Consider the following 25,254-nt stretch of genomic DNA (forward strand, 5'->3'; position numbering starts at 1 on the left):
GATTCTCATTGAAAATTTTTCTCCCTTAACCATATGTCCTAAATTGACAGTCTAAAGACATTGCCATCCCTAATCAAATCATTCATCCCTTTTGAAAAAATCATCAGTATATCTTCAAAAGATGAGATTGTATTTTAATAGTAACATTAGAGAAAGGCTATCTACAGGGCTTTGAACTGAGTGAAATTGGATGGCCAGGTTAGAGATACTTTATTTTGTTTTAAAATTTAATTTATTAAAACAAAATTAAAGGATAAAATTTGATATTCTGAATAAAATTTGGCTTTCTGATTAATCAGAATAATATAAATTTTAAAATACTGATTTATTTTTTCTGAATAAATTTGAACCAAACTCAGATTTTTTGTTGTCATTCCTTTTTTATTTTACTGCAGTCATTGCTACCTTATGTAATAGGAAGTATGAACTCTATTCGTGCTTGTAATATGTGTTGGCTCTTGTCCTGCCTTGAGGACCTGAGGGTCCCTCAACAAGTGCTGGATTCCATCTGCCACTTCTATCTAGTAAATGTTATTAAAGGATTTTAGTAATGCCAGGAGCTAATTTCCAGCCTTCACCCTGCACACTTTCAATTTTCTGACAGATGAATATGGATATACCAATGTTAGGACTTGAGGAAATTTCAGGGTAATCCTTGGCCACTGGAATTCGTGTATTAGGCACTTAGATGATAATTATGGACCTTGTATTAAATCACCCTCAGAAAGAAAACCCAAATGCTAATTAATTCCGTTTATTCCACTCTGAGTCTTCTTCACAGTTGCTAGGAACTGTATTTTGTAAAGACTGCTTACTTGGGAAAAAAGTTTAAGAGATTAGGTGAGATGAATTACCAGTCCAGATACATTTATTCTGATGCTGCTCTCTAGTACTTTCATAATACAGAAAAAAAAAAGGACACAATTTTGTAATTAAAATTAATGGAAAGAGATACATTTTGGGGAATTCAATTTCTAAATTATACAAATTATATTAGCTGATATTCCAAAAAGGACCATTCAGTTCTTATTAGGCTTAGATGACATGTCCACTTTCACCATTGCTTCAATGGCATTGTCTATAATAAAGGTCCAGATAGAACAGGGTCCTTAAATATGACTTAAATGGTCATGAGTTCTTGATTATTGCTCTAAGTTCATATATCAACAATATCTCCTTTTTCCATAGTGCCAACTGTGGATGTTTTTCAGATCTCTACTAAGGAAAGATTTGGGCTGGGACATCAGCTGAAAAAGTAAGTCTAGAAAAGTGTAAAGATCTGTTTTTAGGCAAATGTTACACTCTTTTTAGTTCCTGGACCATGTCAAGTAGAATAAAATTCACAGGTTGTCAGGTTGGTTGAATCAAAGTGTTTTGAACTTGTTTTTCTTTAAGTAAAAAATAACTGGATTTGCCTTTTTAAGTTCATTTTTGACAGTTGTTGTGAAGAACCTGATTTGTGCTGCCTGCCAGGATTTTCTGTCACTTTGCTGCCATGTAGGAAGTAAGCTACAAAAGTTCAAAAGACTGTAGCTAGGAGTGTTCAATTTCGTATTTCTGCTTAGATGGTGAAGCCTCTGGAGCAGAATCTTTTTGAGCATCAGACATACCCTAAGGGGTCTATGCTTTCATGGTTTTGAGGACAAGACGGAAGAATAGTTGAAAAAATTAGCAGTTTTGTGTGTTCATGGTGCAATTCAATTTAATAATATCTTGCTGAGTCATCTTTTCACATATGCTTGTGTATGTGTAATAAAATGACAAGAATATAGGCTTTAATGTCAGACCATTATAACATTAAAAAAATAATTTTGCTCTTTGGTGTTTAAAGAAATTCAGTGTATCATTTTAGAAATCTTAGAAATGAAGCAATGTTACTAAAATCTCTATGGTACATGACTTTGAAGAAAAGAAATGAAAAGCTCCCCGGACATGAACAGTCTTAAAATGTTTCAGTACTTACACTGTCTCTAATGTATGCACTGGGTAATTACTAAATCACAGAATCGTAGAATGGTTAGGGTTGGAAGGGACCTTAAAGATCATCTAGTTCCAAACCCCCTGCCGTGGGCAGGGACACCTTCCACTAGATCAGGTTGCTGAAAGCCTCATCCAACCTGGCCTTGAACACTTCCAGGGATGAGGCATCCACAACTTCTCTGGGCAACCTGTTCCAGTGCCTCACCACCCTCAGAGTGAAGAAATTCTCCTTAGATCTAATGGAAATCTCCCCTCTTTCAGTTTAAAGCCATTGCCCCCTGTCCTATCACTACATGCCCTTGTAAAAAGTCCCTCTCCAGCTTTCTGGCTTGGTAGGAACTACTGAAGGTCACCTAGTGCAACCTCCTGCTCCAAGTAACACTAACTTCAGAGTTAGATTAGTTCACTCAGAGTCTTAGGCAGCTGTGAAATCTCCAGCCCTGGTGGGCAACCTGTTGTACTTAATTGCTCTTCTTATAGATGTCTTCTTTTTATAGCCTTTGTGTTTTTTAGTTTTCCTTGCTACAGCTTGTGACCACTACCTTTTGCTGTCCATCTCTGGGAAGTGTCTGGCTCTGTCTTCTCTGTAAATCCACTTGGGGTGGTGTAATATTTGACATCACTACCTTCATGTTTGTGCTTTAGGAGAATACGCTCCTACTTGAGCAGTGTGGATGCTGTAGCCTACCTCTGTAGTCACCGGAGAGACGAACACCTATAGTTGGATGGTATGCCTTTGAATCTGTTTGTCTACAGATCTCCATGAGAGGCATACCTGCATAAGTCTTGCAGTGGTTGTTTATGCAGACTGTATTCTCATTACGAGTTCCATGTAAATTAGTTTTATGTGGAAAAAAAAAGCATTTTTGGAGAGCTGAGACACGCAATCATCAGTCCACATACCTCACAGAAAAACTCTGCCTGTAGAGTGAGGATGTTGGATTTTGTCACCTACATGGTGAACAGAGAGACCCTAGTATTAAAGTGAGTATGTCATGGCTAGGATAAGAAAATATTTTTTCTTTCTTAATTTGCAGAATCATGCAGACTTTTGTTACACAACAGTGGAAGAACAGCAAAGAGAAGTCTAATTGTACGCACAATAAGAAGGTGTCTGACAAAAAGGTGAAATCCCCTCTGCACATCTTTTCTACATTGCGCAGGTAATAGCAAGGAGAATGAGCTGTTAACACCATATCCTGTTCAAAATCCACAGCAGACTTCACAAGGTGAAACGTTGACTTTTCTCCACAGAGAAGTGGTCTATTTATATCTTACCTCATGGGTTTCCAGTCCTTGCCTTGCATGGCATCAAAAGTGAACTAGATACTACTGCAGCTTCTAAGACTATTTGAAGGCAGAGCATGTCAGTCCCTTACTCTCTGAAACAGCCCTGGTTCATCTAGAATTGGAAATAATATTATCTGACTTATTGTATTTCTATCTTTATAGCTTGATAGCACTTGACTGTTACTTGAATAGCAAGAATACAAATATAAGTAATATATACGAGTAATATATAGCATATATATTATATATATTACATATATAAAAGAATTTTTGTGGTTGTCTAGCTGTTCTTTCCACAGCTGTGTGTATTCTTAGTTTTTTAAAACTAGAAAGATCATTAATGAAAGACTGATTTTTAGAGTTGATGAGCTCCCATCCCTCCCTACTGCTTGAGTACATGAATGTTCACCACTTCTGGAATGCAGGCACAGACTTTCAAAGAACAAAGGCATTAAAAACATAAGAAGTAGTTTGTCAATAGTTCATTTGAATTTATTATGACTTCTGCCAGTTACTCATACTCTTTGAAGTGCATGTAAAGTCAGGCTCTGATTTTACCTCTTTCAGGAATGTGACTACTTACTCTAGCATGTTTTCCTGCCTACGAAGGGTTGACAGATCATCTCTTCTGTGAATTTGAATTGAATGCTTCTTTGGACATTCCTTCTTTCTGATTAATTTTGCCATTCTGAATTCCGTGTATAAAAAAGAGAGGGAGTACAGTGATCATTCACGTTGAAGAAGGGAGGAATGTCAAAGATGACAAAAGATTGTGTTTTTAAAGGTAGGAGAGTAAAGTGGTGTTTTAAGCAGAGAGCTTACCCATTCCCTATTACATCACTGCTCAACGCAGGCTGTAGCTTGGGGTTTGGTTTTGTTCAGAAAGAGCGTTCAAAACCCCGCCCAGTCTGTCCTCTCTTCGCTTGGCTCCTGCCGCAGTGGCTGTCCAAGGATGGCTCAGCCCAAATGCAGGAACCTCCTCTCTCCCTAGAGCACCATTCCTACCTCCTGTCTGCAGGAGGGTGGTAGTGAGCCAACTGCAATAGTGAGTCAGCAGCCTTCACATGCATCTCCTACTGTCACTTGCTAACAGGGTGGGGAAACCTGCCAGACTCGCCCATTGGGGTTTTGCTTCTTTTCTATTCAATCCAAGCCCCCAAAATACTGCAAAGATTGGGGTTGCTTATAAAGCAAAGAAAAATGATTCGACGTACCTGTTACATGTTCTTGCTTTGCAAAGATGGGCAAATGTGAACCTTACAGAAACGTGGCAGTTCCTGTGAATATTGTTTCATAAAAACCTTTTGTTCTTTACTTTCTCCATTCATAATTTAGATCCCTCACATTCTAGTTTCTGGCATTATAGAGCTAGAATTTCCCTAAAACAGGAAAGAAGGGCATCAAATTGTCTTCCACAAAGCACCCAGATTATTATGAGGTTTTTAAAGATAATGTTCATTTCAACTGAATTAAATTTGATTTACTGCCTGCAAGTTTCACTACTCATTGTATCTTCCATTGAACCTGGACATAGAATTTGTTATGCTGTGTCCAGAAGACAATAACTTTAGTGGGATCATGTCATGATGGTTACATAGGATAGATTTTGATACGGAAAGTGTGTTCCAAACTTGTATGAAATATATGGTTTTCACTTCAAAGATAATTTTCTGAATAAATGGTTTGTTTACAGCATAGAGACCTTTGCAAAGAGCTGTAAGGATATAGCTCTAACTTCTGCTTAAGTAGTTAGTTGTCTTTTTGATCGATGGGCTTGTTTTGAAATAGGAGTAAGATGTCTATTTGGCATTGGAAAATAAGTCCTAAATACAACTGCTCATTTTTTTAATGTTGAGCTGTGTATATCACTAGTGAAATATGTAAAGACAGGTGACACTTGAAGTTTTTTAGATATGCGTGGTCTTGCTTGATTCGCACAGGATTTTGATTATTCTCCAGCTTTGTCTTCTCCTTCTTTATTTTTAAGGTCGCCAAGTTATCCTCCACCTGGCTGTGGTAAAAACAAATCAAAACTGAAGTCTGAACAGGATGGCATCTCCAAAACTCACAAGCTACTGAGAAGGACTTGCTCTAGCACAGTGAAGGCGGAGGATATGTGTGCCACAAAATCTCACAGAACCTTTGGCCGCTCGTTGTCGAGTGACCCTAGGGCTGAACAGACAATGGCTATTAAATCGCACAAACTCTTGAACCGTTCTTGCTCTGCAGCTGTTAAGCAGGAGGAGTGCATCACTTTAAAGCCCCATAAGCTGTTAAGTAGGTCGTGTTCTGGGGATCCTCGATGTGAGCACAACAGCACCTTGAAGCCCCACAAACTTTTAAGCAGGTCCTACTCCAGTAATCTTAGAATGGAAGAACTGGATGGATTGAAGAATCACAAGTTACTCAGCAAGACTTACTCCAATGCCCCTAAATCATCCAAAATGGAGCCTTTCAAGGAGTCCACCATAGCAGAGAGCAGGAGGCTCTCTCTTACCTCAGGGCTTATTGGTATCTTAACACCATCTTCATCATCACCTTCACAAGCTGCTGTGCGTAATGATATTTTTATTCTGGTCATTTTCCTCCTATTATTTTCCAAATGTGATGTTATGCTTGTTATGCAAAGGCATTAATACTTAAGATGTGTTAATTAATATATTGGATATATCTAATGTCTTGGAAGACAAGAGCAATGGAGCCAGCTTTTTAGGGAGGATTCAAACAACTCTGCATGCACGTGTATTTTATAAACCCAGAATTCACTTAGGTCAAGGCAGAGATTTTACATGTCGCATTGAATACAGCTCAATGTACTTGCTTGCCGTGGGAAAAGTTCAATCATCCACTTCCTTCCCTGCCTACTTTCTTGCTGCAGGAAGAAGGGAGAGCGTGCACTTCCGTGTTGCAAAATTGGCTTGATCACACTGGTCTTTTCTCATTTCACTGTTTACTTTGTGGGGCAAGCAACCGTCCATTGGCTTGTTCGGGTGCCTTCATGGTGGAAGGAATGCAGTCATGATTCAGCTCACCTCTTGTGCATTTGTGCTGTGTGAAAGGTTTAACCTTCAAATGCGCTGGTGGCCGCTGGAGGTCAGGGAAGGAATTAGGTCCACACTGGCCCCCTTTCTTTCCCTAGAGACATGATCGATTGGGAAAACAAAGGGTAGCACATATGCTGAAATTTAAGAAATGAATTCTGCCTCTTAAAAAATGGCTTTTATACTTAGAGGGAGGAGCAGGTCTGTTTGCGCTCTTTCAAGGCATCTGCATGTTTTCTGTGTTGGATCTGTTTAGAGGCACATAGGAGACAGTCGTCTCCACTCTCTTTTCCTGGTTGTACCTTGATGTTCTCAGTGAGAAAAAGCTGATTCTTGCTTGAAATGCCATACATATATCCAAAATAGTGCATTCTGAATAATGAAATGACATTGAGTGTGCTATGTTTCATGGTAAATTAGTATAACAAGCTGTGAGCTGTGCTCATCAGATGTAAAAGCAGTGATATGCTATCACAATATCATTTATATACATGCCATGTGATTGGTTCCTGTAATGTGCACAGCAATATTAGTTTAAGGTGACCAACAGACTCACAGTTTAGAGATGCATTTTTCTTCTGAATCAGCAGAGGATATCTTAACATAGCAAGACTTTTCTCTCCTGGAGATAATAGGAAAAGTCCCATTGATTTTGATAAGATAGCAAAGAGTTAACTAGGTGGTTTCATTACTGATGTTATCAGCTGATATGGAAGAAATATAAGCCCTACTTGAAAGTGTATAAAAACTACCAGTAATTTATTGCTAGAATGCATTTACTTTAAGGGAAGTCAACACATACATGGTCAGGTGCAGTTTTACTGGTGTTAGCAGAAGAACATCAATAGTCCAGTTCACGTTTTGCATGCAGACACCAGATATATGGGTAGCTTGGGTGCCTAACTGCAATTTTAAGTTGGTGGAATGGGGAAGCGGTGAGTCAGGACCCTAACTTCTCTTCAGTTCTCAGCTAAAGTGTTTCAGTCTCATGTATGAATGCAGCTAGGAGCATTGTTTCCCAGGAGAAGAAAAAAAACGGAAAAGTTTCCCAATTGAGCAGTTGGGTAAATGAAAGGAAATAAGCCTACAAACAATACCAAAAAAAGCTGTAAATGGAGGTGATCTGACTCTTATTCAAAACAAGGTTTGATTGTCCGCCTAGAAAGAATTTTGACCTTACTGACTCCTATAAGAGAAGTTCCTTCTAATATATGTTGCTGTGTGTTGGAAGAAAAAGGCAGAAAGAATTTGAGTGAGATCTGAGCACAGAGATCTATTAGTGTGGTGCTTACAGAAATAAGATCTTAGTAGAAATAAAAGAAGAAGATTTTCAGACATTCCGAGAGTTACATTAGTCTTTGAAGCCTAAGCAGATAGCCCATATTTGGGTAGACAATACGCGGTTAAAATTTAACAGAAGTTACCGAATGCCAGTTTATTAGAATGGATTGAACACGCTGCTTTCCATTTGAGATTAAAGTTTTTGGAATGCTGAGATACAAAACCTCATCAGATTTAAGAACTAAAAAAAAATGCTAAAAATCTACCACACACTCAGTGAACAGTAAAAGAATTGATTATTTGTAATGGCTGGTTTATGCAAATGAGAGATCTTTTTAGATGCAAATATTGCTTAATTAACATACTCACACACAAAAAATACAAATGTTTTACCATTTCCCTATAGTTAGTTTACCATTATTGAAGTTGCCTCAACTTTTTCCTTGCAGCAAAATTATGGTGCAAAATGCATTCCAGTACGAGACCGTGGCTTTCTTGTGCAGGTAGGATGTCATATCTTACCCATTTATGAAACACTGTGGAGCATGAGCTGACTGGTAATTATTTTTAAGCAGATGTTGTTATTCTCATTTTCATTGTTCTCAGACTATTGAATTTGCTGAGCAGCGGATACCAGTATTGAATGAATACTGTGTAGTTTGTGATGAACCCCATGTGTTCCAGAATGGCCCTATGCTGAGGGTAAGTGGTGTGCTCGTTGGGATAAACAATGCATTTTGTAATGCCTTGAATAGCAATAGGCCACACAAACCTGTTATAAAACTGTTTATTTGTTTCAGATGCCTTTCATCCTAATATCCTTTTAAGATGGAAAAATGTAATGCATATTAACAAGGTTCTGTTGTAAACTGGAAAAAAAATGCATTGCAAGCAAGGGAGATAGAAATCAGGCTTGTGTAATGTCATAGAAACATAAAGGGGGGGACGTATTTCACTGAACACTACTGTGCTACAGTAGTCACATCCAGGTAAGGTGTGCTTTCCTGATCCTCTGGCTTTCTTTTAGAAGCTGAGGGTCACCTCAGTCCTTGAGCTCTTACCAAGCCATGACCAGGGTATTCAGATATCCTGGTGTTAATGCCACAAGGCTGTGAAGTTCTTCTGACTTTCTTTTGTTCATGGGCCACTGTAATTAGCTGTCCTCCATGATGTGATAAAAAAGACAGTAGAAGGAGATGCTCTGTGAAGCGTCTGATCTAGCAGTGACCTAGGCCAGGAGCACTGTTGTGGTTCAGTATGCCCAAAGTCTGGCCGGTTAGGGAACTCTTCCTTTCATTCCTGTGTAACTGAGAACCAGGAATTTTGCATGATGAACTTTTTACCCTCTTGTGCTGTTGGTGAATGCACGCAGTGAAAATTCGTTGTGAGAGGCACACTCTGCCTGTAGCTCCTGGATCAGCGTAGCTTTGTGAAAGAGTATATTAGGAGAATAGAATTCTTACCTTTAGGACTGATCTTGCAGTTTAGAATCCTTCTCATTTCACCTATCTAGAATCCTATGGAAACCTGAGTAACCGTAAAAGATTAAAGCCATGGAAGACTGTTTAATACCAGTATGTGAATGATCTGACACCTGCCAATTTCTCCAGTGTGGTGAGCAACTGTACATAAGTGGAAGCAGACATCATCTATGGTAGTTTCTTGGAACTAAATTCAGGGAGGTTATTGCTTACATGGTAGCGGAAGTCCCCTCAGCATCATCCAACATAACACTCAGTGGTGCCACGGTCAGGCATTCTGACAGCAGCCAGGGTGTGCAAATAGGCTGCTAATAGGATTTGAAAAACCATCCACATACTCAGTTAACACTGCTTTAAGTCATGGTTAAACTTCTGTGCTTTTGAAAATCCTATCAGGTGATTTTTTTACCTCTTCAAGCTCTTATCCACCTTTTAAAAACATGGTTTTCTACCAGATTTATCAGCAACCAAACCATGATTAGAAGCTGGTAGAAAAGGCATCAGTTCCTGGTTGTTCATCTTTGAATGCACTGCTGTTCACATTACCTGTGAAAGGATGAGATAAGACAAAGTGAGTAATGTTTGGATAGTGACTGAAGTTTGGATAATATAATTATTTAAATTATTGGGTTTTATCTGTTGTCCATAGGACAAAGCAAACAGTAGAATTTATTCCTGATCACATGATGAACTATTAAAAGAAAACAGAATGGAAAGTCATCTGCTCTAAATAAAAAAAATAATCTTAATTCTTCTTGCTTTCCCACCTTAGGGATTAAAATCCCTCAGAATTACTTTGTCTTCATCTTAAAGAGAGATCATTTTAGCTATCTGTTTGAGAGTTTGTCAGTGCTTCAAAACACTGAGGAAAGTGCAAGCCTGTTTGCCACTAAACATGTATTCATCAGTGCCTTTGCTAGCAGCATAAGCTAGCAAGCTTTGCAAAAATGAAAGGATGTCCTTATATAACCCAGGGAGAAGGAGGTAGCGGGAAGAAATGTAACATGCTCTGTGTATGCTTGAATGACTCAATAAGCAATATAGAGCCATTAATGAGTTTGCAGTTCTGTAGAAGGTGAGAAAGGATCTCAGTTTGAATTGAGCATGAGCTTGCCAAAGGGTCTTAAGGAAATTTATGCTTCACTCTGCTGAGAGCTCTGGCAAAGGCAGCCTAAAGTAGTCAAGTGTAGAGTTTATTTACATGCATCAGATGCACGCACACACACGCATACATACACACACATATATAAAATGTGTATAAAGAGAATAAAGAATGACTCGACCGAAAGAGCACTTAATGTTTAATATTGCTGCAACAGCAGATCTCAGAAATACAGTATTTTATTAAGCAGAATCATAGAATCATAAAATCATAGAATGGTTAGGGTTGGAAGGGACCTCAAAGATCATCTAGTTCCAACCCCCCTGCCATGGGCAGGGAAATCCTCCACTACACCAGGTTACTCAAAGCCTCATCCAACCTGGCCTTGAACATTTCCAGGAATGGGGCATCTACAACTTCGCTGGGCAACCTGTTCCAGTGCCTCACCACCCTGAATGAAGAATTTCTTCCTTATATCTAATCTAAATCTGCCCTCTTTCAGTTTAAATCCATTGCCCCTTGTCTTATCACTACATGCCCTTGTAAAAAGTTCCTCTCCAGCTTTCCTGTAGGCCCCCTTTGAGTACTGGAAGGCTGCAGTAAGATCACCCCAGAGCCTTCCCTTCTTCAGGCTGAACGGCCCCAACTCTCTCAGCCTGTCTTCATAGCAGAGGTGCTCCAGCCCTCGGATCATCTTCATGGCCCTCCTCTGGACTCGCTCCAGTAGCTCCATGTCCTTCTTATGTTGGGGACTGCAGAGCTGAACACAGTATTCCAGGTGGGGTCTCATGAGAGCAGAGCAGAGGGCTTTCATTTAAGGCAAGGCTACATGCAGTATAGCCTTATGTCGCTTAAAATGGATCCCATGTGTAGTGTCCTTGGCCTTCATAAAGAGCTTTAGAGTGCTCATACTTTTGATACCACAGTAACTTCACCAGATTTCATAACAATCAGAACCTTGCTATGGTCTGCTTATAGTTTTAGATTCTGTGACTATATTCCATTTTCTACCAGTGTACATATCTCAGAGATGTTACTTAGATAGGCGCTGTCTCTACTTGGTTGCATCACAAGAGATGCCACCAACTAAATAGCTCTGGATGATTCACCAGTCTCCTCCTTTAAAGACTAGTTCCTCCACAAAAATGCACACAGAGTCGTGTCTGGGTGTGTATCCTTACTGATGAGTTTCCCTTCCACCTTTTAGACCTTTATTTCAACAATAAAGAAGGCATGTGAATTTATAAAAGCGTAGCAAGGTTATTACTTGAGAAGTTGTTGTAAAATTTATTTAGGCCTGATTTTGTGGTATTTAGTGGAGTTTTATGCAATTGCAAAGAAGCCAATACGGAATTTGATTCGGTAAGCCTCCAGTATGTCAGCCTAACACCTTTCCTGCACTACAGTATATTTAATTAATTGTCTTGAAATATATTTCTAAAAACTCAACAATTGCCATCACACATAAATTACACTCCTTTAATACTGTAAAATCTTATACCTGGGTGTCATTTTTTTGTGCTGCTTATTAGTGACTTGCATAATTCAGACGTCTCATCCTCAGGACAGATGGAGATACCAAATAAAACTGAGAGATAAAGTTTTTCCTTTCTCCAGATTTGCTCTTCAGGCTATGTTTTATATGTTGGGTGTAAGGTATCTTTAAATCAGTCTCTCTCCGCACAAGCTTTATTCTGAGTATTGTGTTTCTTTTTCCTAGATAACCTTTTTCGGGGAGGTGTTCCATTTTTATTATCTATTTCAATTTACTTTACTTTCTTAAATTCTTGACATCTTCTTTGCCATAAGATAAGAGCAACTTGAAGACAACAAGATGTGTCTTTTGTTATAGCTTAATTTCGACACTAGATCCACATGGCAGACATACCATTATATGGAAGATGTCTGTTGCACAACAGCTGCATAACACAATTGTGTATGCTTGGCTTTATGCTCTTACAGTGTACACCTGTCTTGTTCTAGAGTCTACGGTACTAATCTAATCACTCAAATGTTCCCTGCTGGTTCAGGGATCCTGTTGTGCACAGGAACCTTTGGATGTTTTTAGGCTTAGTTGTTTATTGAGGATAAATAAAGAGGCTACCTTAGTGGCTTACTGAAGATGAATAAGAGCAAAATTCTTAGATTTGGCTTGGGAATTTCTTTACAGAGCAAAGTGTCTATCTTTCAGAAGAACTAGTTTTCTTTTGAGGTCCAAAAGTTCCCTAAAATACAGAAGACCAGAATTATAGATAAAATTCCTGTGTGTACTCCATAAGTGTGTGTGTAGATAAAACACATTATGTAGATGGAGTAACTTCAAAACACTCACAAACCTAATGCTCCGACAAGGAACTGCAGCTGTATTGCTGTGAAGGAGGAAGGACAAAGGTTCTCTGGAATGGAAGAAGGAGTCTTAGAAAAGTACTGTAACACATCATGAAGCTGTGCTTTCTTTTTAAAGGTCCATGGTCCATTGCTTCATTCCATCTCCTTTTTTAAAAAAACAGTAAAGTAGGCAATGCTTTCCTGTAGGTGTTCACATCTTTCCTATGAGACATGAGGATCAATGTAATTTCTCATCATAGCATGTTTCTTTACTGTTTATTTTAAGACCACAGTGAGATCTAATGATTTTTTACAGAACACCCAAAGTTACAAAAGCTAAGTTGGATGTTTAGAGATACATACTTAAATAGAATGTCACTGAAAACTGCAAATTCCCTGAAATCACTGCATGTCATGATTTGCAGTCTTTCTACAAAGCACGGGGAAAATTCAGTGAATATATGGATCCTAGGAAGAAAAAGTATTACTTAACCTCTTGCATAACAGACTATGCTATTTCATGCAGTTATTCCTAACAGTGATCTAAATCCTACATATTTCACTCTTCATAGAAGGATTAAGAACCAGCTTTGACTCATTAGCAAGGGTTGGGACTGCAGTCTTTACATCCAAACAGCCCCCTTATCTCATGTAAAGAATCACAGTGCATCCTCCTGCAAGGCAACCTGTGCTGCACAGCTCTCAGGAGCTCTGTCATCAGTGTCTTCTGAGGTAGCTCTTTGCTCAGCTTTAAAAAACAGTGGAAAGTTCAAGATCAGGCATAGGTTTTGTGCTGAGCAGAGAAGGAGGAGGCAGACCGGGTAAACCTGCTGAAAACAATCAGTCTGCTCATTTGAATTTTTAGCCTTGTATTACAGTCTTTGAATTTGTTCTCAACAGAGAAGTTGTTTAGATGAGTGAGACATGGGCTGTTATTCGTTCATAATTAATGGCTAGATTTGAATTGTTTCAAAAATGTGTTTTGAAATGCTTTTTTTTTTACATTTTCAAGCAGTTGGTATATCATTACATATGTGTTCTTAAAATAGTTAAATAGATTATCTTGATTTCTGTCAGACTACTATATTAGACTAAATATTAGAAGTAAACTTAGGAAGTTTTAACGACTTCCACAAAGCCCGTTCTACAATACTGAGATATTCTCCTATGGGGCATGTGTCTCTAGTGAAAAGCCCTTGAAACTGGAGCTTGTTTCATCCACTGTCTTTCACTGGCTTTTGAAAATCCCCAGGGATGGAGACTGCAAAACCTCTCTGGACAACCTACTCCAGTGCTTGATAAAGCTTTAGAGAAAGCTAATTTTAGCTTTATCTAACACTTTAGATAAAGTTTAGATAAAGCTAGTCCTGTATGAGAGAATAAAAGCACCACTAACTGACCTCCAGAGGTACTCTTCAACCATATGATTTGGTTCATCTAGCTAAAAAATGTATTTTCCAAAGCGGATATCATAATGTACTGAAGAAACTTCAGCATTATTTGGTTCTATATTAGGATCACAGAATCACAGAATGTTAGGGCTTGGAAGGGACCCCAAAGGATCATCTAGTCCAATCCCCCTGTCGGAGCAGGACCACCTAGATTAGATCACACAAGAACGTGTCCAGGCGGGTTTGGAACATCTCCAGAGAAGGAGACTCCCCAACCTCTCTGGGCAGCCTGTTCCAGTGTTCTGTTACCCTTACTGGGAAGACGTTCTTCCTCATGTTTAAGCGGCACTTCCTATGTTCCAGCTTATATCCATTTCCCCTTGTCCTATCATTGGATGCCACTGAGAAGAGCCTGGGTCCATCCTCATGACAGTCACCCTTTACATATTTATAAACATTAATGAGGTCCCCCCTCAGTCTCCTCTTCTCCAAGCTAAAGAGACACAGCTCCCTCAGCCTTTCCTCATAAGGGAGATGCTCCACTCCCTTCATCATCTTTGTGGCCCTGCACTACACTCTCTGAAGCAGTTTCTTGTTCTTCTTGAACTGAGGGGCGCAGAACTGGACACGATATTCCAGATGCGGCTTCACCAGGGCAGAGTAGAGGGGCAGGAGAACCCCTCTCAACCTACTAACCACACCCCTTCTAATACACCCCAGGATGCCATTGGCTTTCTTGGCCACAAGGGCACATTGCTGGCTCATGGTCATCCTGCTGTCCACCAGGACCCCCAGGTCCCTTTCCCCTGTGCTGTTCCCCAACAGTTCAGTCCCCAACTTGTACTGGTACATGAGGTTGTTCTTACTCAAATGCAAGACTCTACACTTGCCCTTGTTGCATTTCATTAAATTTCTCCCTGCCGAACTCTCCAGCCTGTCCAGGTCTCTCTGAATGGCAGCACAGTCTTCTGGTGTGTCAACCGCTCCTCCCAGTTTAGTGTCATCAGCAAACTTGCTGACCATGCACTCTATTCCCTCACCCAAATCATGGATGAATATGTTGAACGATACAGGTCCCAGTACCGACCCTTGAGGGACTCCACTGGATACAGGCCTCCAACTGGACTCTGTCCCATTGACCACTACTCTCTGGCTTCTATCCTTCAGCCAGTTCACAATCCACCTCACTATCCGATCATCCAGACCACACTTCCTCAGTTTACCTGTGAGGATGCTGTGGGAAACTGTGTCAAATGCTTTAGTGAAGTCAAGATAGACCAAATCCACTGCTCTACCGTCATCCACCAACTGGCTGATGTCCTCATAAAAGGCTATCAGGTTTGTTAAGCACGACTTCCCCTTAGTGAAGCCATGTTGACTGCCCCTAATGACCCTCTTATCCTTGATATGCCTAGAGACAGCACCAAGGATAAGTTGTTCCATTATCTTTCCCATGATGGAGGTGAGGCTGACCGGTCTATAGTTATCTGGGTCTTCCTTCTTGCCCTTTTTGAAGGCCAGAGTGACGTTTGCTTTCCTCCAGTCCTCAGGCACCTCTCCCGTTCCCCACGATTTAGCAAAGATGATGGCGATTGGCCTGGCAATGACATAGAAGGCTACTAACTTTTTTTTAATGCCATATGAAATTCTTCCTGTTACTTTAGAGCTGATAATAGTATTCTAGGGAAGGACTAAGTGGCATTTTACTGTTAGAATCATAGAATCATAGAATGGTTCAGGTTGGAAGGGACCTCAAAGATCATCTAGTTCCAACCCCCCTGCCATGGGCAGAGAAATCCTCCACTACACCAGGTTGCTCAAAGCCTCATATAACCTGGCCTTGAACACTCCCAGGGATGGGGCAGCCACAACTTCCCTGGGCAACCTGTTCCAGTGCCTTACCACCCTCAAAGTGAAAAATTTCTTCCTTATATCTAATCTAAATCTGCCCTCTTTTAGTTTAAAGCCATTGTTCCTTGTCTTATCACTACACGCCCTTGTAAAAAGTTCCTCTCCAGCTTTCCTGTAGGCCCCCTTTAGGTACTGGAAAGCTGCAGTAAGATCACCCCGGAGCCTTCTCTTCTCCAGGCTGAACAGCCCCAACTCTCTCAGCCTGTCTTCGTAGCAGAGGTGCTCCAGCCCTCGGATCATCTTCGTGGCCCTCCTCTGGACTCGCTCCAGTAGCTCCATGTCCTTCTTATGTTGGGGACTCCAGAGCTGAACACATTATTCTAGATGGGATCTCACGAGAGCTGAGGGGCAGAATCACTTCCCTCGACCTGCTGGCCGCACTTCTTTTGATACAGCCCAGGATATGATTTGCATTCTGGGCTGCCAGTGCACATTGCCGGCTCATGTTGAGCTTCTCATCCACCAGCACTCCCAAGTCCTTCTCCTCAGTGCTGCTCTCAATTCATTCTCTTCCCAGCCTGCACTTGTGCTTGGGATTGTCCCAACCCACATGCAGGACCTTGCACTTGGCCTTGTTGAACTTCATGAGGTTCTCACAGGCCCACCTCTGCAGCTTGTCAGGGTCCCTCTGGATGGCATCCCTTCCCTCCAGTGTGTCCGCAACACCACACAACTTGGTGTCATCTGCAAACTTGCTGAGGGTGCACTCAATCCCAATGTCCATGTCTCCAACAAAGATGTTAAATAGCACTGGTCCCAGAACTGAGCCCTGAGGAACACCACTCGTCACTGGCCTCCACTTGGACATTGAAACATTGACCACAACTCTTTGAGAGCGACCATCCAGCCAATTCCTTATCCACCGAGTGGTCCATCCATCAAAACCATGTCTTTCCAGTTTAGAGAGAAGGATGTCATGTGGGACAGTATCAAATGCTTTGGATAAGTCCAGGCAGATGATGTCAGTTGCTCTTCCCCGATCCATCAATGCTGTAACCTCATCATAGAAGGCCACCAAATTAGGCAGGCAGGATTTGCCCTTAGTGAAGCCATGTTGTCTGTCACCAATCACCTCCTTATTTTCTATGTGCCTTAGCATAGTCGCCAGGAGGATCTCCTCCATGATCTTGCCAGGCATAGAGGTGAGACTGACTGGCCTGTAGTTCCCTGGGTCTTGTTTTTTCTCCTTTTTAAAGAAGGGGGATATGTTTCCCTTCTTCCAGTCTTTGGGAACATCACCAGATTGCCACGACTTCTGAAATATGATGGATAGTGGCTTAGCAACTTTATCTGCCAGTTCCCTCAGTACCCGCGGATGCAGCTCATCTAGTCCCGTGGACTTGTCCACCTTCAGGTTCTTTAGATGGTCTCGAAGCTGATCTTCTCCTACAGTGGGCGGTTCTTCATTCTCCCAGTCCCTGCCTTTGCCTTCCATGACTTGGGCTGTGCTGCTGGAGCTCTTGCCAGTGAAGACTGAGGCAAAGAAATCATTGAGAACCTCAGCCTTCTCCATATCCTGGGTGGCCAGGTCCCCCGTTTCGTTCCGGAGAGGGCCTACATTTTCCCTAGATCTCTTTTTATCACTGACATATCTATAGAAGTTTTTCTTGTTGCCCTTGATGTCCCTGGCCAAATTTAACTCTTATCAGGGCTTTAGCTTTCCTAACCTGATCTCTGGTTGCTCGGACAATCGCTCTGTATTCTTCCCAGGCTACCTGTCCTTGCTTCCACCCCCTATAGGCCTTCTTTTTGTGCCCGAGTTGGTCCAGGAGCTTCTTGTTCATCCATGCAGGCCTCCTGGTGTTTCTACCTGACTTTCTCTTTATTGGGATGCACCGCTCCTGAGCTTGGAGGAGGTGATCCTTAAACATTAACCAGCTTTCTTGTGCCCCTCTTCCCTCCAGGGCTTCATCCCATTGTACTCTAGCAAGGAGATCCCTGAAGAGGCCAAAGTCTGCTCTCCTGAAATCCAGGGTAGTGAGCCTGCTATGCACCCTCCTTGCTTCCCTAAGTATCTTGAATTCCACCATTTCATGATCACTGCAGCCAAGGCTCTCCTTGAGCGTCACGTTCCCCACCAGCCCTTCCTTGTTGGTGAGAACAAGGTCCAGCAAAGCACCTCTCCTCGTTGGTTCCTCTACCACTTGGAGAAGGAAGTTATCATCCATGCATTCCAGGAACCTCCTGGATTGCCTATGCCCTGCTGTGTTGTCCTTCCAACAGGTATCAGGGTGGTTGAAGTCCCCCATGAGGACCAGGGCTCGTGAACATGAGGCAGCTCCTATCTGTCTGTAGAGGGCCTCATCCACCCAGTCCTCCTGGTCAGGTGGTCTGTAGCAGACCCCTACTACTATGTCCCCTGTCCCTGCTCTCCCTTTAATCCTAACCCATAAGCTCTCAGTCGAGACCTCATTCGTTCCCAGGTGCAGCTCCATGCACTCTAGCTGGTCCTTGACATAGAGGGCAACTCCTCCTCCTCTTCTCCCCTGCCTATCCTTCCTAAAGAGCCTGTACCCTTCTATTCTGACACTCCAGTCATAGGATTCATCCCACCATGTCTCCGTGATGCCAATAAGATCATATCCCAACAGGCACGCACACACTTCTAACTCCTCTTGCTTATTCCCCATGCTGCATACATTGGCATAAAGGCATTTAAGTTGAGCCCCAGATGAATCTGACTTTCTGGCTGGAGCAGCTGAAATTCTCTTCTTCTGTTCTACAGGTACATCCAGCATATCTTTATTGTTCTTGATATTACCTCCCTCCCCCTTCAAATCCAGTTTAAAGCCCTGTCAATGAGCCCTGCTAGCTTTTGCGCTAAGACCCTCGTTCCCCTCTGCGAAAAACAAGTTCTATCTGGTGCCAGTAGGCCTGGTGCCAAGTGGCCCATGCCATTGTTAAAAAAGCCAAAATTGTGGTGATGACACCAGCCACGGAGCCACTTATTAATTGATTGAATGGACTTGTTGCACAATTGATAATGCAACAGTTTTGTTGCTGTAATAGTGGAGAGATACCTTGTGTTAGGAATTCAGCATGTACTTTTATTATAAACATTTAAATATAATGAGATAATGAGTCATTAATAAAAGTGATTATTATTATATTTAAGCATCTGATTAAAAGAAGTATAATAAAAATATATTATCATGTATTATCATATCCAAAGACTGGAGGAAAGCAAATGTCACTTTTTGCTTCAAGAAGGACAAGAAGAGGAGGATCTAGAGAACGACAGGCTGGTCACCCTCATGTCGATCCCCTGGAAGGTGATGATGCAGCCTAAGCCTGGAGAAAATTTCCAGGCACATTAAGGACAAGAAAATCATGGAGCAGTCAGCATGGCTTCACCAACTGGAAGGCATGCTTAACGAACTTGATAAACTTCTGTGATGAAGTGACTGGTCTGGTAGACAAGGGGAAGGCAGTGGATATTGTCTACCTGGACTTCAGTAAGGCCTTTGATAATGTCTCTCCTAAGATGCTCATGGACAAGCTGTTGATGCGTGAGCTGGATGAGGAGATAGTGAAGTAGACTGAAAACTCACTAAATGGCTGGACCCAGAGAGTGATGATCAGTGGCACAAAGTCTAATTGGAGGCCAGAAACTAGTGATGTACCCCAGGGGTCAATACTGTGTCCAGTCCTATTTAAAATCTTCGTTGATCATCTGGACAGTAGAGTAGAGTGTACCTTCAGTGAGTTTACAGGTGATACAAAACTGGGAGAAGTGGGTGATACTCCAGAGCGGTGGGGTGCCATTCAGAGGGACTTTGACAGGCTGGGGAAATGGGCTGATGGGACCCTTGTGCAGTTCAACAAGGAGAAGTACAAAGCCCTGCACCTAGAGAGGAACAACCCTGGGTACCAATATATGCTGGGGCTACCCAGCTGGAAAGCAGCTTGGCAGAAAAGGACGTGGGAGTCCTGGTGGACACCAAATTGAACATGAGCCAGCAATGTGCTCTTGCAGTAATGAAGGTTAATGGTATCCTGGGCTGCAGGACGGAGGTGATCCGTCCCTTCTACCCAGCACTGATGAGGCCACACCTGGGCTGTGTCCAGTTCTGCGCTTCCCCATAAAGAGAGAGATGGAGCTACTGGAGAGACTACAGTGGAGGGCCACTAAGATGATTAAGAGACGGAAGCATCTCCCACAGGAGGAAAAGCTGAGAGAGCTGGGACTGTTCAGCTTGGAAAACAGAAGGCTGAGGCTGGAGTTTACCTGAAGGGAGGATGCAAAGAGGACGGAGACAGGCTCTTTTCAGTGGGGTCCAGGGACAGGAATGGAGGCAATGGGCACAAACTGTAACACAAGAGGTTCAATTGAAACATCAGGAAATCTTTTTCATATTTTCTGAGGGTGACTGAGCATGGGAGCAGGTTCTCCAGAGAGGTTGTGAAGTCTACATCCATGGAGACGTTCAAAAGCCATCTGGACACGGTCCTGGACAATTGGCTCCTGTAGAGCCTTCTTTAGCAGGGATTTTGGACCAGATGACCTCTAGAGATCCCTTCCAACCTCAATCATTCTGTAATTCTGTGATCATACTCTGCTTTTACGTAGTATAATTTAAGATGTGTGGCTAATATCTGTCATTCGTCATTCACAAATACTGAAGCCATTGGTAAAACAGCACCACTGAATGGGTTTTAAAGACCTGTGAGACAATTATACAGGACAAAAAAATCTCAGAATATATTCAGTAAGGTGATAAAAACCCCTTCTTGTGTGAGTAATTTTTCTTTCAGTCCAGAAGTCTCTTTAGAGTGCCATCTTGTGTTGAAACCTCAGACTGAGGACTCTAGGACAAAGCAGGAAACAGTAAAAAACTCAGCAAAACTAGATACTGAAGCCAGCTTCTTTGAAATGTGTATTCTGGTGCAGACATCTCTGCTGTTTACAGTTTCGCCCATAAAATCTGAATGGTAAAATACTGTAAAAAATATTTGAAATATCTGTTGTTTGTATTTAGCTGTAAAAATGAGTACAGTCTGATAATTCTGATACATCTGTTCAATTGGTAAGCTTACATTTTAGAATGTTTTTCATCCCAAAGTGCTCAATTATGATTTATTTATTATGAGTGAAATCTTGGCCTTGGTGAGTTCCTGTTGACTTCAAGAGGTCTTGAATTTCTCTGTCCTTGGGATATAAGTTTCTTAGGGGCTACTGAAGCACAGTAGCACTGATGTTCCAGACACAGTACTCTGCTTAGGGTTGGGAGGGTTTCGAAGTAGAATAAACTTCACTGAACTATGGAGAAAAGTGTTAAGTATACGGATATGTTTAGCCAGACTAGAGCTTAGCCAAGATGCTTGTGGAATTCCAAGATTCTTGTCTTATCATTACTCCACTATATAGACTGGTTTTGCCACTTTTTTAGGAAAAAAAAAGTCTCCAGTTACAACCAGTACTTTAGTAGAATGGACTTCGATCACTTAATTTTTAGCAAGAGAGTAAAATGGCTGCAGTGTAGCTTTTCCTGTCATGAAGAACTTATCAAAGTGCACCTTGCCCAGCTAGCGCTGCGTAACGCTTGTATATTTGCCATCTATTTCTATGTCTGGGAAGTAAAAATAATTTTTCAAAAAGTGTATAAGCTGTCCAAGAATGCAGAAAAAAAAAAAAGAAAAGCAGAAAATAAAATCTAGATCAGCCAACACAAAACCAAACAGAAAAGGTGACATTTCTTATTCAGCCTTAGTCTGCTCTCGTCTTTCTACAGGTTGTATCTGCTTACCTCAGTGATAATCTCCTATGTCTTTCAGCAGCATATTTCATGTATCACATGAATACTGTGATATTATTTAGAAATATTATCTTACAGATTTGTAGTGATATAAGGTATTAAATAAATTATTCCTGCTCTCTGGGAGTGTGTATACCTATGTAGAGCTTACAGCAGCTTGATTTCATTGAGCTTATAGTATAGAATAGACAGAACAGACTCTTTCAGCTGGAAGGCACCTGAAATGATCATCTAGTCCAACTGCCTGACCAATTCAGGGCTGACCAAGGGTTAAAGCATGTTGTTAAGGGCATTGTCCAAGTGCCTCTGAAATACTGACAGGCTTGGGGCATCAACCACCTCTGTAGGAAGCCTGTTGCAGTGGTTGACCATCCTCTCTGTGAAGAAATAGTTCCTAATATCAAGTCTAAACCTTCCCTGGGCAGCTTTGAGCCATTCCCATGTGTCCTGTCACTGGATACCAGGGAGAAGAGCTCAGCACCTCCCTCTCCACGTCCCCCCCTCAGGAAGCTGTAGAGAGCAATGAAGTTACCCCTCAGTCTCCTCTTCTCCAAACTACACAAGCCCAAAGTCCTCAGCCACTCCTCACAGGACATGCCTTCCAGCCCTTTCACCACCTTTGTTGTCCTCCTCTGGATGCATTCAGGGACCTTCACATTCTTCTTAAATCGTGGGGCCCAGAACTGCACACAGGGCTCCAGGTGAGGCCACACCAACGCTGAACATAGTGATGGGATAATCCCCTCTTTTGACCGGCTGGTTACACTGTTTGATGCACCCCAGGATGTGGTTTTCCCCCTTGGCTGCCAGGGCACGCTGCTGACTCACATTGAGCCTGCTGCCGACCAGCACCCCCAGATCCCTTTCTGCAGGGCTGCTCTCCAGCTGCTCCTCTCCCAGTTTATACTTGTGCCCGTCATAACTGCATCCAAAGTGCAGAATCCAGCATTTTAACATGTTAAATTTCATCCCATTAATCATAGCCCAATGCTGCAATCTATCTAGATCCTTCTGTCCCTCAAGAGAGTCAAGAGCACTTGTTAGTTTGGTATCATCAGGAAACTCGCTAATGGTGCATTCAACTCCTGCATCCAGATCGTTGGTAAATATATTGAACAGAACTGACTACCAGCCAGACGTAGCCCATTCACTACAATCCTTTCAGCCCTGCCCTTCAGCCAGTTCTTCACCCAGCACACCATGAACCTGCTTGTCCCACAGCTGGACAACTTGTCTAGAAGGCTGCTGTGAGGGACAGTATCAAAAGCCTTACCAAAATCCAGAAAAACTATATCTACCGACTTCTCTTCATTCACTAGGTGGGTGACCTTATAGAAGGATATCAAATTAATTAAACAGGACTTACCTTTTGTGAACCCATGTTAACTCAGCCTGATCATCGTTTTGTTCTTTAACTGCCTTTCAGTAGTACCCAGTATAATCTTATCCATGATTTTTTCAGGATCTGACGTTAGACTGACAGGTCTGTAGTTCCCTCTAGTAGTTTGCCTTCATATAAAAATTCGGGACACTAGGTAATTACTTATTTTTATTAGTTATAAATTTTTATAAATTTTTAATTTTAATTGTAATAATTAATTTAATTCATGAATCAGTGTAAATAGGCAAATATTTAATTTAAATGCATTTATTTTTAAATATATGTTATCGTACAAACCAAAAACCTGTCAATAAAGGCTATTAAAATACAAACCAGATTTTAAATTTTAATAAATCATAGGTTTCTTAATCCCCTGTGAGCTAGTGCTTGATGCTTCACTCAGAAGTATAAACCATGACAGAGCAGCAGATATGCATTAAACTTGCCTTTCAGAATAATATTGATCATTAATAATTAAAAATTGCTTAAACTCTGAAGCTTGATGAGCCTTATTACAGTTAAGGGTAATTCTGCGTGATTTCAGTAATGCTTTAATTGAATAGAGAAATCATACAGTTTGGACTCAAATCTCTACCTTGTAATTCTGTGGGATTATGTTCTAAGATAAATTGAATTTAATTGATCTTTTTATTACACTCTAGGAAGCATAAAAGCCTTAAACTCTTAAACGTGCTTTGCTGTAGTCCTCTTACAGAAAATGAGAATTTTATATGCGGCGTTTCAGCAGCACTGGTAGAAAAGTACACGAGTGCCTCATCAGTGCCTGCCTTCCAGGTACTGCCTTTACTCGTGTGTCGTATCTGTAGATACAGCTGAGGTTTCTGTAGCATTTGTTAATTCATCTGAAAGCGTGGCTTACAGATGTAAGCTATGAGAGAGACAGAAGAGAGCCTTTCCTGCAGCTCTGGATTCTGGCTCAGAGTTAGTAATGTTATTCGTACTGCTCCAAATATAACTGATCCTTAGGTAATACAAACTCAGGTGATAGAGAATTAGCAACCGATCTTATTTTGCCTTTTCTTACAAATACGGATAAGACATATCCAAAATTCCGTAACTGACGCAAACTGTGAAATAAACTTTAAAAACTTGAAAGCTCACTTACAAAAGAGACCTTCACCTACCAGACTCCTTTCCTCTCTTTTTCTCATTTTCTCTTTTTTCTCTTTCTCTCTTTTTCTCCTTTCTTCCTCTCTCTTGCTCTCTTTCCTTCTTTCTGTTTTTCTTTCTGTCTTTCTCTCTCTTTCTGTATCTGTCTATCCACATTTTCAGTATTATTGCTACGGTGTTATATCCTGATCCTTCAGGTGAGTGTAACGAAGAGAAAGAAAGTAGTTCCTCCTGTGGGAAAACTAATAATTACTATGATTTAAAGTTGGAAACAGAACAGAGATTTGAAGTTACATTTCATCTCCATGCCTGTTGCTTTCATTAGAAGTGAGATGGTGGCTAATGGTCTCACCTTTACCATTTGTTACGTTTTCTGTAATTCAGGCTGTGAGCCTTCCCTGAGCTTCTCCTTTTAGATCAGGAGTTTTTAGGTGTGTCAGTCATGTTGCAGCCTCATTAGTGTCTGTGTGACATCCCTCCGGATATAGGAAAGGGTGGCACATTGCCCTTCTGAGCACAGCCACAGCACACATCAGAAAGCAGCAAGATAGATCAATATCAGCTATGAAAGTTTCAGCTTTTCTGAACTGAAAGAATGGAACTTATTTTAAGTAGTGTATGACTCTCCAGGAACAAGAACATGTCCTAGTAACTAGGTGGTTTGCCTGTCTGCCATTCACAGTCACTACAGTAAGAAGTGACACTTGCATCGTAACATGCAGAAACTCTGAGCCTTTTTCAACACAGCAGCAGTTGGGTGGGTGCTACTGAGCATGCAAAGGATGGGGGTGACTGCTAAAGCAAAGTCCAAAAACCTCAAAAGCTCAAAAAATGCTTTCTGCTTCTGTCAGTGCCTTCTGCTTCTCAGGTTAACTGCCCAGCTCTTATTTTCTTCTGACATCCCCACTGGAATAAGTATCCTTCTAAATAGTCTTGCAGCACCAATGATCTTCACTTAGTTAACAGTTTTGTGGAAGTCAATGACTTTATGTTAATTTTCTCTTTTCAAGTGAAAACTAAAGTTTATGTGAGACTGCTAGCAGCTGCTCTTGTTGAAGAGGAGTTACAGCTGCCCTCTTCAGGTAGTGGAGAACAAGGGTGCCAGCTAGTCAGCTCTGCATGCCTTCAAGGTGATGGTTGTAATCTGTAAAATTCTACGTGTGCCTAAGATGAGTTTCATT

The 25,254-nt window shown here is 41.4% G+C and overlaps 1 protein-coding gene across 2 annotated transcripts in view; it reads left to right on the plus strand.

Moving 5' to 3' along the window:
* Positions 1–25,254, plus strand: part of PARP8 (poly(ADP-ribose) polymerase family member 8) — a 135,448-nt gene that overhangs the window by 84,024 nt on the left and 26,170 nt on the right. For both annotated transcript variants that reach the window (XM_086628795.1, XM_086628794.1), the window contains exons 10-14: positions 1,189–1,255; positions 3,018–3,143; positions 5,258–5,822; positions 8,042–8,095; positions 8,199–8,294. In XM_086628795.1, the coding sequence (XP_086484921.1) occupies positions 1,189–1,255; positions 3,018–3,143; positions 5,258–5,822; positions 8,042–8,095; positions 8,199–8,294 (908 nt within the window). The remainder of the gene's footprint in view (positions 1–1,188; positions 1,256–3,017; positions 3,144–5,257; positions 5,823–8,041; positions 8,096–8,198; positions 8,295–25,254) is intronic.

Source organism: Tauraco erythrolophus, chromosome Z (genome assembly GCF_009769465.1).
Source record: "Tauraco erythrolophus isolate bTauEry1 chromosome Z, bTauEry1.pri, whole genome shotgun sequence".
Taxonomy (NCBI): Eukaryota; Metazoa; Chordata; class Aves; order Musophagiformes; family Musophagidae; genus Tauraco; species Tauraco erythrolophus.